Source organism: Oryctolagus cuniculus, chromosome 18 (genome assembly GCF_964237555.1).
Source record: "Oryctolagus cuniculus chromosome 18, mOryCun1.1, whole genome shotgun sequence".
Lineage (NCBI taxonomy): Eukaryota > Metazoa > Chordata > Mammalia > Lagomorpha > Leporidae > Oryctolagus > Oryctolagus cuniculus.
In genome coordinates, this window is record NC_091449.1 from 4,625,631 (window position 1) to 4,642,426 (window position 16,796).

General features: G+C 64.6%; 1 protein-coding gene across 1 annotated transcript; it reads right to left on the reverse strand.

The window, feature by feature from the left end:
* Window positions 1-469: 469 nt before the first annotated feature.
* Window positions 470-15,810, reverse strand: CACNG8 (calcium voltage-gated channel auxiliary subunit gamma 8). Its single transcript, XM_051828028.2, has 4 exons — window positions 15,378-15,810; window positions 7,479-7,562; window positions 5,673-5,813; window positions 470-4,139 (listed from the first exon to the last, which is right to left on the reverse strand). The coding sequence occupies exons 1-4, from the start codon at window positions 15,556-15,558 to the stop codon at window positions 3,364-3,366; spliced, it is 1,182 nt and encodes a 393-aa protein (XP_051683988.2). The 5' UTR covers window positions 15,559-15,810; the 3' UTR covers window positions 470-3,363.
* Window positions 15,811-16,796: the final 986 nt, after the last annotated feature.

Here is a 16,796-nt window from a genome sequence, read left to right on the forward strand (position 1 = left end):
AGGAGGAGGGACTGGGGGCCAGGACCCCTGGGTCTGAGGGAGGAGGAGGGGCTGGGGGCCAGGACTCCTGGGTCTGAGGGAGGAGGAGGGGGCTGGGGGCCAGGACTCCTGGGTCTGAGGGAGGAGGGGCTGGGGGCCAGGACTCCTGGGTCTGAGGGAGGAGGAGGGGCTGGGGGCCAGGGCTCCTGGGTCTGAGGGAGGAGGAGGGGCTGGGGGCCAGGGCTCCTGGGTCTGAGGGAGGAGGAGGGGGCTGGAGGCCAGGACTCCTGGGTCTGAGGGAGGAGGGGGGCCTGGACACTGGGGAGAGGGAGGAGGGGCTTGGAGGTCCCTGGACCTGAGTGTGAAGGAGGAGGAGTTTGAGGGCCTTGACCCCTGGGTCTGAGGCAGGAGGAGGGGCCGGAGCCCTGGGTCTGAGCGAGGAACACTCGGGGTCTGCAGGCGGGGTTGGCGGGCGGCACGGAGCCAGAGGGCAGCCTCTTCATCAGCTTTATTAGACCGGGCACCCCGGGGGGCCGTCCATGCAGTTCCAGCTCCCCCAGGGGCAGGGACAGGGCAGCTGTGTGGCTGGGCAGCAGGGCGTCCCGCAGCCCTCGGCAGCCAGCCCAGGTGGAACCCCCTCTCCTCACTTCCTCCTGCGCCGCCCACCCCTGCCCCTGCTCTGGGCCCCTCTGTGGGAGGCACGGGGTCTGCCGCTGTGTCCAGAGCGAGGCCAGACACGGGGAGCAGCACCCACCGCGAGACTGGGTCCCCAGGCAGCCTTGGCAAGTGTGCATCCCTGGCCTGCATGAATGAACGGATGGATGAATGGTTGAAGGAGCAGGTGTTGTGAGTGGACGGAGTGAGATGGTGACACCACACGTGTCCCAAGTCTGCTGCGTGCCTCGCCAGGGCCCCCCTCCCTCCGTGTGGTGCCTGCCTCTCCTCCAAGGGCGGAGACTGCAGGGCCAGGCACGGGAGGGGGGGTGGGGAGGGACGTCCTCAGGAAATGCCCTGTAGCCTCCATAAATCAGCGCCTCCCTGCTCTTCTCTGCACCTGATGGGATCCACAGGGGCCGCAGGAGACAGGAGCCGGGCAGACGGGCGGGGATGCCCTAGTACTTGTCTTACAGCAGCACCTCCTTGGGCCCTAACGCCACCCGCCCATCACCCTCACTTGTCCATGTCACTTCCATGCCCTCCCCCCAAAAATGCTGGACTTGGGTTCCTCCTGTCGTCCCCTCACTCCCCCCTTCCTCCAGCAGGAATTCCATCCGGCCCTCGCCTGAAATGATGTCACCCATGCCCAGGGTATCCAGTCTCATGGTCACTGCTCTCCGGGTCCCCCCTCCCCAGCCTTGGCCCTGGCCGCCACACCCCTTCTTGGAATGCTTTGTGCTTTTGCCCTCTGGGACTCCCCTGCCCCCCCCCCACTTTTCAGCTCTGCTGTGCTACCTCCTCCCTCTTCTCCTCTGCCACAGGTGCCCCCAAGGCTCTGACCAAGGTCGCTTCATCCAGTCCTGTGGCTCTAAAGGTCTCTTACACACTGACGCTTCCAAAAACTTATGTTTCCAGCCCTGACCTCTCCCCCAAGCTCGTCTTGCATATCCAGCTGGCTACCTGATACCCCAACTCGGCTTCCCCACCCTCGGCCCCTCCCCCCAGGTCCTCTCTCTGCTCCCCAGCGTCCCCCTTCCTGGTCGGTCACAGCAGCGGCCACCACGATGAGCAAGCCCAGTGCCACAGTGGTTTCTGGCTCCCCCTGCCGTGACATCCACCCCTGCTGCTGTGGATTCTGTGTTCCCGAGAGCACTGGGCACTCCCGAAATCTGGCCTCCACACAAAGTGTGATTCTGATGTTATCTGGCGTGGCTTAAATAAAAGTAGGATCGTGGTGTGCCTGTGCTCAAAAACCTGTCAAGGGTTGGCTGTTGGGTCTGGAATACAGTTCCTTAGTTCTCCCCAGGGCTGAAGTACTCCCCCCACCCCGCTCCGCACAGGCGTGGGGCCCTCAGAAACCTGTCATTTCTCAGGACGTTTGTGCCTTGGGGTGACCGGATGCCTGTCCTCCAGATTTCTCCTGTCCCTGCCCTGCGCCCAGCCCACGTCTCTGTCCCCTTGGCAGCGGGGCTTTCTGGAAGCACCTCTTGACAGGCGCCTGCTCTGCCCTGGTGTTGCATGTCCTGCGTAACTGTTCAAACACTGGGCGTCCCCTGGGGACCGCCCTCCCAGCAATGGGGTTTGGGGCCAGGGCCAGGGACCCGTTCGCCTCCAGTGTCCAGGTAAGCAGATGCTGAGAAGTGTTGGGGGGTGAACGGCTGCCTGAGTGAGTGAGTGAGTGAATGAATGAAACGTGCGTCTCTAGACCCCGAGTTCCGTCTGTGCACCTGCCGGGCTCCCTCCCACAGGAGTGAGTGGCGCAGGTCAGGGTTCGGTGCTGTATCCAGCGTCTCCGCCTTGGTCTCTGGGTCCTTGTCTTCCCTCTCAGCGCCGTGCACAAGAGGCTATCCCAAGGCCCCAGAGACCCTCAGGTCAAATCCGACCAGACTCCTGACCTCACCTGTACCCCGCGGCCCTGCCGCGTCTCCAGCCTTCTCCCCCGCTGCCCCAGGCTGCTCCCTGCCCACCAGCCTCGCCTGTCAGCGGCACTAGGATAGCTCGTTCTCTTAACCTGGGGTAAGCCCCAGGGATAAAGCCACGCGGTGACAGCTCAGCTCTCCCCTGCATCCTGAGCGAAACTTGCCCTGTCCAGGCACCACTCAGGAGCCCTGGGTGGACACCCCCGGCCCCGCGCTCCCCACCCCGCAAGGCGGCCCCACCCCCTCCCCAAGCGCCTTCTGTGTACCTGGTACACAGCAGGTGCTTAATGAGCCCTTGTGCACTGCTGAGTGAAGGAGTGAGTGAGTGCCCGCGCCCTCCTGGCTCGTTGCTCCCTGTGCGTTATGGAGAGCGTCTAGTGTGGTGTGAGGGTGGGACTACGGATTCGTGTGCTATGCGCCCCTCCGTGGGGGCCGGGCCGGGCCGGGAGTCCCTCCCTCCCCTCCCCCCGCCCCCACATGCACACAGCAGAACATTAGAAAGGAAACACCTCAAAACTGCAAAAAACGCCACGGCCCTCCCCCCGCCCCCCCAAAATAATAAAACGACGACGCGCCCCCGCCCGCGGCCCCCTCCCTTCGCCCTCCCTGGGGTCCCTGCTCGGGAGGGCGAAGGGGGGCGCCCCCGCAAGCGCGCCCCGGGGTGCGGGGGGAGGCGCGGGGCGCGGGGAGGCCGCGCATCTACGTCCGGCGCGCTCGCGGGGAGCAGCGGGGCGCCCGGACGCCGGCGGCCTCGTTGCACGCGCGCCCGCGCACGCGCCCCGGACGCCCCGGCCCCCCGCGCCGCGCCCTACACGGGCGTGGTTTTCCTGTTGAGCGTGTTGGTGTTGGAGGCGGCGGCCTCCTTGGCCAGGGTCCCGGGGGCGGGCGCGGCGGGCGCGGGCGGCGCGGGGGCGGGCGCGGCGGGCGGCGCGGTGACCGTGACCGTGACCCCGCCGCCGCCGCCGCCGCCTGCCTCCTTGGGGAAGGTGTTGTGCAGCGTGAGGAAGCCGGGCGCCCCCGCGCGGTCCCGCTCGGCGCCCGCCGCGCCGCCGCCGCCCGCACCTGCCGCGCCGCCGCCGCCGCCGAACGCGCCCGCGCTGCCGCCGCCGCCGCCGCCGGCCGCCGCCAGCCCCGCGGCCACGCTGCCCTTGGACGGGTCGCGGCTGAGCGTGTACATGGAGATGTCCGTGGAGGCGAAGCCCGGGCCGCCGGGGCCGCCGGGAGACGCGTCCCGCGACGGCGACGGCTCGCTGGAGCGGGAGCTAGAGCGGGAGCGGCGGCGGTAGCGGAAGCGGTAACTGGGCAGACGGAGGATGGCCGAGGGGCCGCTCCCGCCACTGCCGCCCGCGCCCCCGCCGGCCTTGAGCAGGTCCGAGCGAGACTGGCAGTGCGCCTCGCGGCTGCGCTCGATGTAGATGTTGACGGCCAGCACGCCGATCACCTCGGCCAGGATGAAGGACAGCCCGCCGAAGTAGAAGGACCAGCCGTACGAGTAGTGGCTCTTCTTCTCCTCGTCGCGCTTCGGGCCCGGCTCGCCCGCGTTGGCCGAGATGTACACGATCACGCCAATGATGTTGCTCAGGCCTGGGCGGGGACGTCAGACGGGAGCCTCGAGGCTGCCCCGGGTCGGCGGCGCCCCGCCCCCGCCGGCCCGAGCCCCGCCCCGCTGCCCCAGGCCCCGCCCCTGCCGGCCCGAGCCTGCCCATCGGCCCCAGGCCCCGCCCCTGCCGGCCCCAGACTCCGCCCCCGGCGGCCCGAGCCCCGCCCCAGCTGCCCCAGGCCCCGCCCCCGGTGGCCTGAGCCCCGCCCCAGCTGCCCCAGGCCCCGCCCCTGCTGGTCTAAACTCTGCCCCTGCCGGCCTAAGCCCCTCTCCAGCTGCTCAGGGCCCTAGGCTATAGACTGGGCACCAGGTGGGCTAGCACGCATACCTTAAGGCACCGCGGCTGTCCAGGCCCTGCCCCCAAATGGCAATGGGGCTGACCTCAAACCCCACCTCAGGACAGCCCATATTCCACCCTCAGGTGCTGGTCTGTGCCCTGGCTGGCCGCCCCTCTGCCCCAGGTGGTCTGGGCTCCACCCCGACGGACCTAAGCCCCACAGATGGCCTAAGCCTCTGCCCCGCCTGCGCTGGCCACTGAGGCCCCGCCTGGGTCCAGGCGCTGACTCCACCCAGAACCTGTGTGACCGTCGCGGCCCTGCCCACTGCAGGCCCGACCCCCTCCTCCGAGCGCAGTCCAGCCCCCGGCCGCCCCTGCAGCCCTGGATCCCCTCCTATCGGTGCGGGGCCTCCTGCAGGCCTCCCAAGCCAGCCCCGCCCCGCATCTTCGAGGAGGAGCTCCTCGTGGAGCCCCCAGCAGGCTCATTCAGAGTGCAAAACGGGCGTGGGGCGGTGTCGAGCCGCTGCCTCAGCGCCGGTTCGAGTCCTGGCCGCTCCACTTGCGATCCAGCTCCCTGCTAATGCGCCTGGGAAAGCAGCAGAGGGCGGCCGGGATGCTTGGGCCTCTGCGCCCACGAGGGAGGCCCGGAGGACGCTGCTGGCTCTGGCCGCTGCGGCCGCATGGGGCGCGAACCAGCGGACAGAAGAGCTCTCCCGCTCCCTCTCTGCCTTTCAAATAAGTAAATAAATAATTGGAAAAAAGAAAGGAAACCTGGTCTTCCCCCTCAGGGCCTCGCCCCTCGGCGGGCCTGTTCTGGGACCCGCCTGGCGCTGGCCTCCTGGGACGCCCGGCTTCTCTCTCTGTCCCCTGATGGCGCCACCCTCTCCCTTCCAAGTCTCCTGCGGCACCGCCCCTCCTCCAAGGGGCAACAGGAAGAGCGCCTTCCCCGATCCAGCGGCACCCGCGATGCTCCGCCCCCGGACGCAGACTCCGCCCCACCGGCATGCAAATCTCTCCTCCGCGCCCCGCCCCCACGCGCAGGGTCCCGATTCGGCCGCCGGCCCCGCCCCCTCGCAAGCTCCTCCCCTCCGTCACCGGGGCCGCGCGCCGCTCCGTCCACGCCTACCTGGCTCGGCTGGGCGGAGCCGGGGAGGCCCGCACCCCCGGGGGGGGGCGCTCGGGGCGGGGTCGCCTCGCGGACACACCCACGCGCCCGCCGCCCCCTCCCTCTGCCTCTCACCTGCGGCCACGAACAGGATGCCTGCGCCCAGGATGATGTTCCGCTTGGACTTGTAGACGCGGGAGGCCGCCACGCACACGCCCCCCAGCAGCAGCAGGATGGCGCTGAGGATGGGGAAGATGCTGGAGGCCCGGACGACCCCTGCGGGGAGGGGAGACGGGGATGGGCCGCCCGCGCCCGGCTCGAGGGTGGGTGTGGAAAATCGCGGGCTCGCTCTTCTCCTGGGGCCTCCGGCTTCCTCCCCCCCTCATTTCCCCAGGTCGCTCCTCTCGGGTCCCCGCCCCTTGCTCTCGCTCCCCGGGACCCCGACTCCACACAAGGGTCCCTCTGACCCCCGCGCCTGGCTTATCCGTCTTTCCGGGGGTCTATGTCCCCCCATACCTGGCTTCATCTGTCTAGAGGTCTCTGTCCCCCATGTCCGTCTTTCCGGGGGTCTCTGACCCCCGCGCCTGGCTTCATCTGTCTGGGGTTCTGACCCCCGCGCCTGGCTTCATCTGTCTGGGGTCTCTGTCCCCCCATGTCCGCCTGGCTTCTTCTGTCCGGGGGTCTCTGTCCCCCCATGTCCACCTGGCTTCCTCTGTCTTTCAGGGGGTCTCTGTCCTCCATGTCCGCCTGGTTTCATCTGTCTGGGGGTTTCTGTCCCCCATCTGCCTGGTTTCACCCGTCTTTCCGGGGGTCTCTGTCCCCCTCACGCCTGCCTGCATCTTTCTGGGGGTCTCTGTCCCCCATGTCCACCTGGCTTCCTCCATCTTTCCAGGGGTCTCTGTCCCCCATGTCTGCCGTCTTTCCGGGGGTCCCTGTCCCCCTCACGCCTGGCTCCATCTGTCTGGGGTGTCTCTGTCCCCCTCACGCCTGGCTTCTTCTGTCTGGGGGGTCTCTGTCCCCCCATGTCCACCTGGCTTCCTCTGTCTTTCAGGGGGTCTCTGTCCTCCATGTCCGCCTGGTTTCATCTGTCTGGGGGTTTCTGTCCCCCATCTGCCTGGCTTCTTCTGTCTGGGGGTCTCCCCACTATGTCCACCTGGCTTCATCTGTCTGGGGGTCTCTGTCCTCCATGTCCGCCTGGCTTCTTCTGTCCGGGGGTCTCTGTCCCCCCATGTCCACCTGGCTTCCTCTGTCTTTCAGGGGGTCTCTGTCCTCCATGTCCGCCTGGTTTCACCCGTCTTTCCGGGGGTCTCTGTCCCCCATGTCCGCCTGGCTTCTTCTGTCTGGGGGTCTCTGTCCCCCATGTCCGCCATCTTTCCAGGGGTCTCTGTCCCCCATCCGCCTGGCTCCTCCGTCTTCCTGGGTCCTTCCCTCTCTCACGCCCCCATTTCCTTCCCCTCCTCCCTCCTTTCTTGCTCCCTCATCCGTCTCCTTCTTCCTCCATCTTTCTCCCTTTTCCCTCTCCAGCCCTCTCCTCACCCCTACAATCGCAAGCAGATTTTGTGATTTCTGAGCCTGGCTGAGGCAGCAGCCAATCGGGATTCAGGCTTTGCCGCGTTCTCGGGGCGGCTGCCAATCACAACACTGGCTTCCCCAGCCGGCTCCTCCGAGTGGCCAGTTCCCCGCGGGCCCCCGTGGCGCAGGGGCCAATCTCAGCCCGGGAATCTACCGCCAGTCACAGAGCGGAGTTGCCGCGGCTGCCAGTCAGCACACAGGATCCCCCCTCATCCCGCCCCGAGGTGAGAGGAGGGGACGGGACAGGAAGCACTGAGCCAATCGGGAACCAGAGCACCTCAGCTCCTGGACTTGGATTGGCCAGGACGCCCACCGCGCCTCCGCCCAGGCCCGCCCCGCGCGCCCCCGGGCCGCAGCATCCCCACGTACGGAGCAGATACTCCGCGCTGTCGTGGTCGTAGTCCGTGTCCTCCGGGAAATGGTTGATCTTCACGCAGACGCCTCTTTTCAACCCTGGAGGGGGACGCGGTGGTGGGGGTGGGGCACCCGTGACGAAAGACCCTCCCCGCCCCGGCCCGTGCGGGGTCTGGGACAGACTCCTGCCTTCTCCAGCGTCAGCTTCCTCACTTGTTTGGGGATAAAGGCAGAGAGAAAGGCGGGAAGACCCCAGGGGCCCTGCAGCCCGCGCAGAGCCCTGCACCCCCGCGGGCTCCGGTCTCCGGCCAGGACCCCCATTCCCGCCCGGGGCCCCGCGGGGTCTGCAGCCCCCACCCCCAGCCTTCTCTTCGGGGACAGTTTCCGCTGTCTGCCTCTCGCCCAGAGCTGGAGAGAAAAGTACATCCAAGCCAACACTTGGTTGCCTGCCCTGTCCGAGCGCCCTGCAGCTCGCAGGCTTTGCCTGAGCTGGGGGCCGCCCCCCTCCACGCACTGAGCTGATGCGGTGGCCCGCAGTGGGCCGCTTGGGGGGGCCTCACAGAGGAAGCACCGCACACGCATGCACGCACACAAATACGCGCATGCATGATACATATGCACACGTGCACATACACACACATGTGTGTGCACGTATACATGTGTGCACACATGCATGCATACACACTCATGCAACCGACACACCTACAAAAACACACACCTACATATACATATGTACAGACATGCTCATACACACGTGAACACACGAATACGCATACACGTGTGCACGCATACATGCATATACACTCATGCACCGACACACCTACACAAACACACACCTACATATGTACAGACAAGCTCATACACACATGAACACACGATCACGCATACACGTGTGCACGCATACATGCATATACAATCATGCACCGACACATACAGACACACACCTACCTACACATGCATACAGATGCTCATACACACTCGAACACACATACACGTGTGCGTACACACATGCAGACACACGTGTGCATAAGCACACTGCACACGTGCATGCAATACACCACACATGCATATGTGTGCACACATGCAACGCATACACATGTGCACATGCCCTCAAACACTTCTCTGGGCCACAACAGCTCTGGGTTGATTTATGAGCCTGGGAGGCCCTGGAGGGGGGGCACAGGTCTGACTCCTCTGTGCATCCCCAGGGTGTCGTGGCACTGGGCCCAACACTCAGGGGCCTGAAGGAAGGGCCACTGGGTGGATGAGTGGACACACGGATAGCAGGAGCGCAGAGCGGAGGCCGAGGAAGCAGGGAAGGAACGGGCCGGAGAGGCGTGGGGAGAATGCCCACAAGGCTGCGAGGCCGCCGGGGCCACGGCTTCTCAGCGTCCAGAGAAACAGGTAGTGTAGTGGGTGACCTGTGGCGGCCAGTGCTGGGTGTCGGAGCCACTGCCTCGGACTCCTGCACTCCCCCATTCTGGCGTGGGCCAGCCACTTCTGCTCCCGCACCTGCAGGGCTGATGCAAGGGCGGGGTGCAGCTAGAGACCTGGCGCTCTGCCTGGTGCACAGTGACGTGCTTCCTTCACAGCGGTCGGCACGTTGTCCCCATTGCCCAGATGTGGAGACTGAGGCCCCAACAGGGCGCATGGAGTCGGAGCTGCTGGGTAGTGGAAGCAGGACTCCACCGCGCCTGGGCCGAGCACCTGGGCCATTCTCCCCTGCAGCCCAGGCTCCAGGGCGAGGCCATGCACATAACAGGTGCTTAATAAACATTTTCCATGAAACAGTGGTTGGGCTTTCCCTAAAAGCAGTCAAAGCCACAATGGGGGCCGGTGCTGTGGCCCAGCAGGTTAGACCGCCGCCTGCAGTGCCGGCATTCCCTGTGGGCACGGTTCGAGTCCCAACTGCTCCATTTCTAATCCAGCTCCCTGCTAATGTACCTGGGAAAGCAGTAGAAGTGGCTCAAGTGCTTGGGCCCCTGCACCCACGTGGGAGACCTGGAAGAAGATCCTGGCTCCTGGCTTTCACCTGTCTCATCCCTGGTCATTATGGTCATTTGAGGAGTGAACCAGCAGATGCAAGACCTGTCTGTCTGCCTCTCTCTCTCTCTCTCTCTCTCTCTGCCTCTCTCTCTCTCTCTGCCTCTCTCTCCCTCTCTCCGTAACTCTGCCTTCTAAATAAATAAAAACAAAATATCTTAAAAAAAAAAAAAAAAAAAAGCCCGAGCACAATGAGATACCATCTTAAACTCGCTAGGATGGCTGCTATTTAAGAGAAACGCACACAGAGGAAATAAAATAACAAGTGTTGGCAAGGAGGTGGAGAAGTTGGAACTCCTGTGCACTGCTGGTAGCAACGTGCGACGGTGCAGCCACTACGGAAAACAGCGTGGCAGCTCCTCCAAACATTAAAAATAAAACCACCATATGATCTGGCAACTCCACTTCTGGGTGTGTACCCAAAGGAACCGGATCCAGGGACTCAAATAGATGCCTGTGCACCTGGGGTTGTAGTAGCATTCTTCACCAGAGCCAACAGGTGGAGACAACCCAAACGCCCGTCACAGATGAAGGGATAAACACAACGTGGACCGCACAGGAGGGAATCCCGGGAGTTACGACGCCTGCCACGATGCACACGAACTCAGAGGACGTGGTGCCCAGAGAAACAAGCCGGTCACAGAAAGACAAGTGCTCTGAGGGTGTCCTAACATACCCAGGTGCCTGGAGCAGTCAAACTCGCCGAGACAGGTAGCCAGGGCTGGAGGAGGGGGTGGGGAACCGTTTAGCAGGTGCACAGTCTCCGTTTCGGAGACTGGATGCATGCTTAAAAGCATCGGGATGATTATTGTCTGTTATGTCCATTACATAATTTCAAAAAGAATGAAGGGATACGTAATTTCCACGCACAGACTCTCACCTGTCGGTGCAGCCATCACGGGCGCTGGGTTAAGACCGCGGGCTCAGGTTCCCTCCTTCCCTGACGGGGATCAGGGTGATTCTCTCCAAAGTCAGCACAGTGCAAGGAGGCTGAGCGTGCAGGAGCAATGGGCACCCACAGCCTCCCAGCAGGTGAGTGGTGACTGTCACCACGCCGGCCAGCTCCTGCTGGGAGCTAACTGCTCACCGGGCACTGCTCGGAGCATCTCACAGGTAGCGAGTTAAGCCACTCAGAACTCTGGGCATCCTTAGTCTCTGCCCCCGGCCCCTTGGAGTCCCCTGGACGGCAGGAGCGTCTCTCGCTCCGGTGAGGCAGCTCTCGGTCATCAGACAGAACCGGGCCGTGATTAGAGGCTCACTGAGGGGAGTGGGAGAGGGTTTGGTGGGTGGGTTAATGGCCACTCAAGCCTGGGTGATGAAGCCCCCCAGGACGGCTGGGCTGCGGGGTGTGGAGTGCCTGCAGGCTGAGGGAGGCAGCAGCAGTGCTGCCCGGGGCACTGCTCCAGGACCCAGACCTTCCCAGAACTCACGCTGAGGGCTCCTCCCCTGGCATCCGTGACCATGAAGGAGTGGATTCAAGGAAAACCCTGGGACCAGCCTTGGAGATGGGCAGAGCCAGGATCTCCGCTTTACACAGGAGGGCATGGAGGGTGGGGAGTCGAAGGCACTACTTCTGTGCTCCAGCCCCACCACCTGGTGCACCCGTCTTTGCCTGGTGGTTCTGGGGACTCCCGGAGCCTCCATGTCCTCATTGGCAACTTCAAGCACGGGATCACGGTGTCTGTGCCGCTGGCCTGGAACGGGCCGGGAGTTTTCTGAACAGAGCTTGGGCTCCATAGAAGCGGGCAGGTGAGGGGTAACGGGCAGCTCTGGGGACAGTGAGGACATCGGTCTGGAGCAGGTGCACCCCTCACAAGGCTGGGCAGCCCATGCTGAGCCCCTTCCCCTGTCTGCCCTAACAAGGAAAGTGGGGGTAAAACCTTCCCTGGCCACTGTGTGGCTTCAATGGGGAACAAGGCAGGTGCCAAGCTGAGCAGGGCTTCCTGTGGTGGGAAAAGCCCTGGGGGCCTGGGGGCCTGAGATTCCCCAGGAGGGGGGCCCCAGCTCCCCAGCACCCCCTGCTATGCCCTGAGAGATGCTAAGCTGTGTATTCCAGACCTGGCAGGAAAAAGAGAGAGGCAAGAGACAGCGAGAAAATGCATACTATCCCGGAATAACTTTTATATTGATTACCTGTTTGACACATACCACTTTCGCTATACTGGGTTAAATAAAGTGTGATATTAGCATTAAGCCCACTCATTTCTTTGTGTTTTAATGCAGAGACTGAAAGGGTCAAGGCACATGTGTGGCTGGAACTGTGTTTCCGTCGGGCGGTACTGGGCTGGGGGCTGGGCTCCTGGGGTTCCGGGGAGGAAGAGGAGGAACAGTAGCAACAGTGACAAGAAAATAAGCTGTGTCCTCTGGGCCTCAGTCCCTGCTGCTAGCCCTTTAAATAGCACGCCTTCAAGAATTTCATGAACCGTGTGTGATACGCAAAGAGCTGTGCATGAATTTCAAACCCAGTGAATTTGATCTTTTAACTCCATGTCCTGCAACCTCTGTGACGTCCCCAGCCCCGCACCTGGATCCTCACTGCCCCAGCGATGGAACAAGGCATGGGAAGAGAGGCCACGTGCAGGGCCCGAGGTCAGGGAGTGTGGCTCAGAGACACAGGGAGCCCAGGAGTCCCCAGGGGGCTGTGGCCAAGGGGTCCACCTCCTCCCTTCTGGGTAGAGCAAGGGGCCCGGTGTCTACACTCCTGTGTCCCTGACGGGCTGGAAGCCGGAGCGAGGGCTGCTCTGTTCTCTCCAGAGACCCCTTGTACCTGGATGGGCTGTCGGTCTGCATTTTGGCCCTGTGACTTGGGCGGGTCACCCCGCCCCTCCCAGCCTTTGTCACCAGCGCTCAGTGACAAGGGCATGGCCTCCACCTACCTCCCCCGGGGTTCTGGGCCACCCGCTTCCCTGGCTGCCCCCAGACGGCTGTGACCAGTGCCTTCTCAGCCACCTTTCCTGCCTGCTTCTCGTCAGCCTCACAGTTTGTTTTTAAAGAGATTCACTTATTTATTTGAAAGGTGGGGGGAAAAGGGGTGGGAGAGAGACATCTTCCATCTGTTGGTTTACTTCCCAAATGTCCCCAACAGGCAGGGCTGGGCCAGGCTGAAGCCATGAGGCACAGACTCCATCTGGGTCTCCCACGGGGGTGGCAGGGACCCAAGGACTTGTGCTGTCACCTGCTGCCTCCCCGGGCTCACCAGCAGGGAGCTGGCCCTGAGTGTGGAGCAGCAGGGGCGCGGGGGTCCCCAGCGGAGGCTCAGCCTCTGTCCGTCAGCTGCCATCCCCTCCAGGCTGCTGCCTCCCTGAGTCGGCTGGGAGATCAGAGCTCCCACAGCCTGCGGCGGCGGTCAGAACACCAGGGCCCCTTGGCCAAACCCACCCGAGACCGGGCTTCACCATTCTGTGATGACTGGGAAAACCTAAGGAGGCGATCTCATGGCAGGCAGGATGGGAATCTCACATCTCCGCGTGCACAGCCCAGCCACGCTCGCTCACTCGCTTGCTCGCTCAGGGAGCGAGGCTGCAGTGAGCAGAGACGGCTGTGCTGACCCCCGTGCCGGACGCAGCCTCTCAGCATGAGCTTTACAGGGCGCGACCCACGCCGAGCCCGTGGTCTCTCTCCTCAGTAAGAAACCAGATGGGGCTGGGGGTCTGGCGTAGGGGTTAAGACGCCGCTTTGGGTGCCCACAGCCCTCTCGCAGGGCCTGGTTTGAGTGCCGGCTCGGCTGCCTGTTGGTGAGGGCTCCAGCGCTCGGGGCCCTGCCGCCACGTGGGAAGCCTGGAGGACTGAGTGGCAGGCTCTGGGCTGGGGCCTGGCTCAGCCCTGCCCTGTGGCAGGCATTGGGGGGAACCAGCGGTCTCTGTCTCTCACTCTTTCTTTCTGCACCTCTCTGCCTTTCAAATGAAATACGTGAATGTGCGTTAAGAATCACACGTTAGAGAGAGAAGAACGAAAGGGAATGTTCTGCGGCTCCCCGTGCTCGGGAGCTCAGGCTGAGGCCCCACAGAGGGAGGGGTTCTCACTGCGGGACACAGTACCCGGGCGTCAGCCAGGGGCAGGGGGCTGCTGGCACCTGGTGGGAGGGGCGAGGATGCCGCTCAGTACCCCCTGTGGCCCGAGACGCCCCCTCCCCACAGCCAACAAGCGGAGGCTGGGGAGCTGTGTGTTCGAGACACCCAGACTTCCTCTGTCTCTGTCTCTCTCTCCCAAAGTCGCTCCATCAGCGATTCCTGCCCACTATGAATCTGTGCAGCTCCCCAGTGCTGCGCTCCTGCCATACATGCCACCTGCTCTGTTCCCCTTGCCCCCCGCCCCGCCGTCACCTCTCCATGCCACGAGAGCCACCCCGTCACAGCCGGAAGTCGCCTCAAGGAACTCCTCTGCTCCACAGCCTTCAATGGCTCCCATCTCAGAGCAGAGGCAAAGACCTTCACTCACTCTGCCCAGCCACACTCCCACCCCAGGGCCTTTGCACGTGCTGCTTCTGCTCTGCACACACCCACATTATGTAGCTGCATCTCTCACTTCCTTCAGACCCCACCCAAACGACCCCTGCTCCCTGCCCGCCCATCCTGCCAACTCCATCCCATACCATAAAGGTTTCATTTGTTTACCTCCAGAATACAAGATAAACAGAGACAGGGATTTTGTCTGTGGCTGCCTTTTTGTCTTTCCTCTGCCGCAGCCCCAGGCCGGAGGACGCTGCCTGACACACGTATGCACCCAGGAAAACCCCGTTGCCAGTGGATAAATGGGCGAGAGCAGGGGTGACCACACCACCGCCCCCAGGACTCTCGGGTCCGTGCGCGGGGCTGGGGCCGACACTCACGGCCCTGAGCTCAAACAGCCGCAGGAGGAAGACAGCGACCCCCCGAGAGGCAAGGGAGGGGTGGGACGTGGCAGCGGGCGGGGGTGGCTCTGATACGGGCACCTGCCCCTGGCTGCAGCCAGCCGCCCTGCTCAGACACCCTGTAGCTCCAAAGAAGCCAACAGCGGGATCTTCAGGGTGAATTCTCCCTACCTTTAAATGCTGGCACTGACTCAGATTTGGGGGTTCACATTTAGGGGTTCACATTGAAACATGCCGCACGTCCGGCAGACCCAGAGCATCATCGGCCAGCAAGCCCCACCCACCAGACCCCCCAGCTGCCCTCTGGACTCTGCCCTTTCCGGCGCTGGGTGACCTTGGGCGAGTGGCCTAACTTCTCTGGGCCTGCCTCTCCTCACCTCACCCTCCTCAGAGTTCAAGGAGACCCCGGTCTCCTCGGCTCAGCATGTGTGTGCCCAGCAATACGGAGGAGCAAGGGCCAGGGGGAAAGAGGGCCTGGGGAGGGAGGCTGTCGGCCTCTGGGGACGCTGCTCCCACTCCTGAGTGTTGCTGTGGGGTGCGGGGAGGTGGGGAGAGAGCGGTCACCCAGGGTGGACAGACAGATGGACAGGATGAGCACTCCGGGCTCTGCTGCCAGCCAGCCCTCCCAGACACACGAGGAAGCCAGGCTGGGGCTGAGACAGGGAGAGGGAGGGCACAGGGTAGGAGGGGGGAGCAGAGGGGAAGGAGGGAGGTCAGCGGAGAAGCCCTGGGGTGGGGTGGGGGAGGCAGAAGCAGGGGAAGGGGGGGAGGGGAGCGCCAGCGGCGACTCTGGGAGGAATCCCCAGCAGAGACGGGACAGGACAGGGCTGTGGGAGCTCCGGGCCACAGAGGAGGCCAAAGGGAGGCAGGAGGCTGACGGGGGCCAGGGCAGGCCCAGGAAGGGAGCACAGATGCCGGCCACGGGCGGGGAGGGAGCCCCGGGGTGGCACCGCAGGGCGCCGGGGGAGCGCGGAGGAGCAGGGGCTGAGGCGGGGGCGGGGGCCTGGCCGGCGCGCGCCTACCTTCCAGGCAGCAGATGCGCCAGAGGCCCGAGTGCGTGAGGCCGCCCGGGTCCTTGCGCTCCGAGGAGCCCCCGGCGCCCCCGCGGTGGGCGGGCGGGTCCTCGCCGGCCGTGAGGTTGGTGGTGTTGCAGATGAAGGCGCGCGTGTACAGCCAGTAGTCGGTGCTGATGGCGATCGTCATGAGGCCGAAGGCCGCGAAGGCGCCCACCGTGGTCAGCAGCACCTGCACGCCCTTCTCGCACCACAGGCCCCGCTCCTCGTTCCAGCGCTTCAGCGACTCCAGCTTGACCACGGGCAGCCGGGGGGCCGTGGGCCACCACCGGGGCAGCGGGGGCGGGGCCGTGCCGGCGGCTGGGGGGGGTCGCAGCACAGGCAGAAGCGGGGGGCCGGCGGCCGGCGGGGCTGGGGGCGCGGCGGGCAGGCAGCGGCGGCGGCGGCGCCGAGGGGGTCAGAGGGCGGCCATGGTCGCCGGCTGGTGGGGGGTGGGAGCGAGAGAGAGGGGTTAGACAGGACGCGCGGGACCCACCTCTCCAAAGCCCACTCCCACCGTGCTGGCCTCTCGGCCCCCGGCTCTGCCTTGGAGAGCCGGCCCAGCTGTCCCCTCCTCGGGTCCCTGAGCCCCCTGCTCCTCACTGGGGCGCCCTGTCCAGCCCAGTCCCCCTCCACCCCCAGGTCTTGTCTCACGCAGATCCCACCACAGAAAGACCCCCACTCACACCAGGAGCCCTTACTGTCCAGACCCCAACTGTCCTACAGTCTCTGCCACTGGGGCAGACATCCGAGCATCTCCTGGGAGGGAGCCCCTGCCGCTCAGGGCGGGAGGGGGGCGCGGGGGGGGGGCCAAGGCTGGTCTGCAGTGCCAAGTTCTCGCCAGAGGACCCCGGGGAGTCCTGCTGCCCCCCCAAGAAAGCCTGGCTTAGAGGGGCTGCCCACCAGGAGCTCCCGGGGAGCCTCCGTGCCCCCTGCCCTCTCCCATAACTCACCCCAGCCCCAGCGCCTTCTCTGCCTTTGACTCAGGGAGAATCCCCACTCTCTCCCCTCCACTTAGCACAAACTCCGGCGGATCAGGTCCCTGCCGCCTCTACGCCTCGGGCAAACTCATCATCACCACCACTTTCTCCTCCATTAAGGAAATTCTCCTGGTGCGCCTCTTCCACTCACAGCACCTGCTGCCTCCCGACCCCAGCGTCTCGCCCTGGGGAATAGCCCCCCCTTGCCGACCTGCACCCCCACTCCGCTCTGCCTAGCACTGCCGCGCAGAGGCCCCCCACTCTCCCGAGCCCTCCCCATCAGGAGGGGAGAAGCCCCTCACTGGCCCACTCCTCCACCCACTGTAGCTCCTGGGCTCTCCCCTTCCCAGGAGTGCCCCTGCCCTGTGCAGGAGCCCACATCTTCCTCCACATTTAAAAACTCCCCCAA

Coding starts and splice junctions, on each gene's coding strand:
- CACNG8 (XM_051828028.2), bottom strand. CDS start 15,558: ATGACGATCGCCATCAGCACCGACTACTGGCTGTACACGCGCGCCTTC. Junction 7,563..15,377: donor GCGCATCTGCTGCCTGGAAG/GTAGGCGCGCGC, acceptor GTCCCCCTCCAG/GGTTGAAAAGAGGCGTCTGC. Junction 5,814..7,478: donor CAGCGCGGAGTATCTGCTCC/GTACGTGGGGAT, acceptor CCCTCCCCGCAG/GGGTCGTCCGGGCCTCCAGC.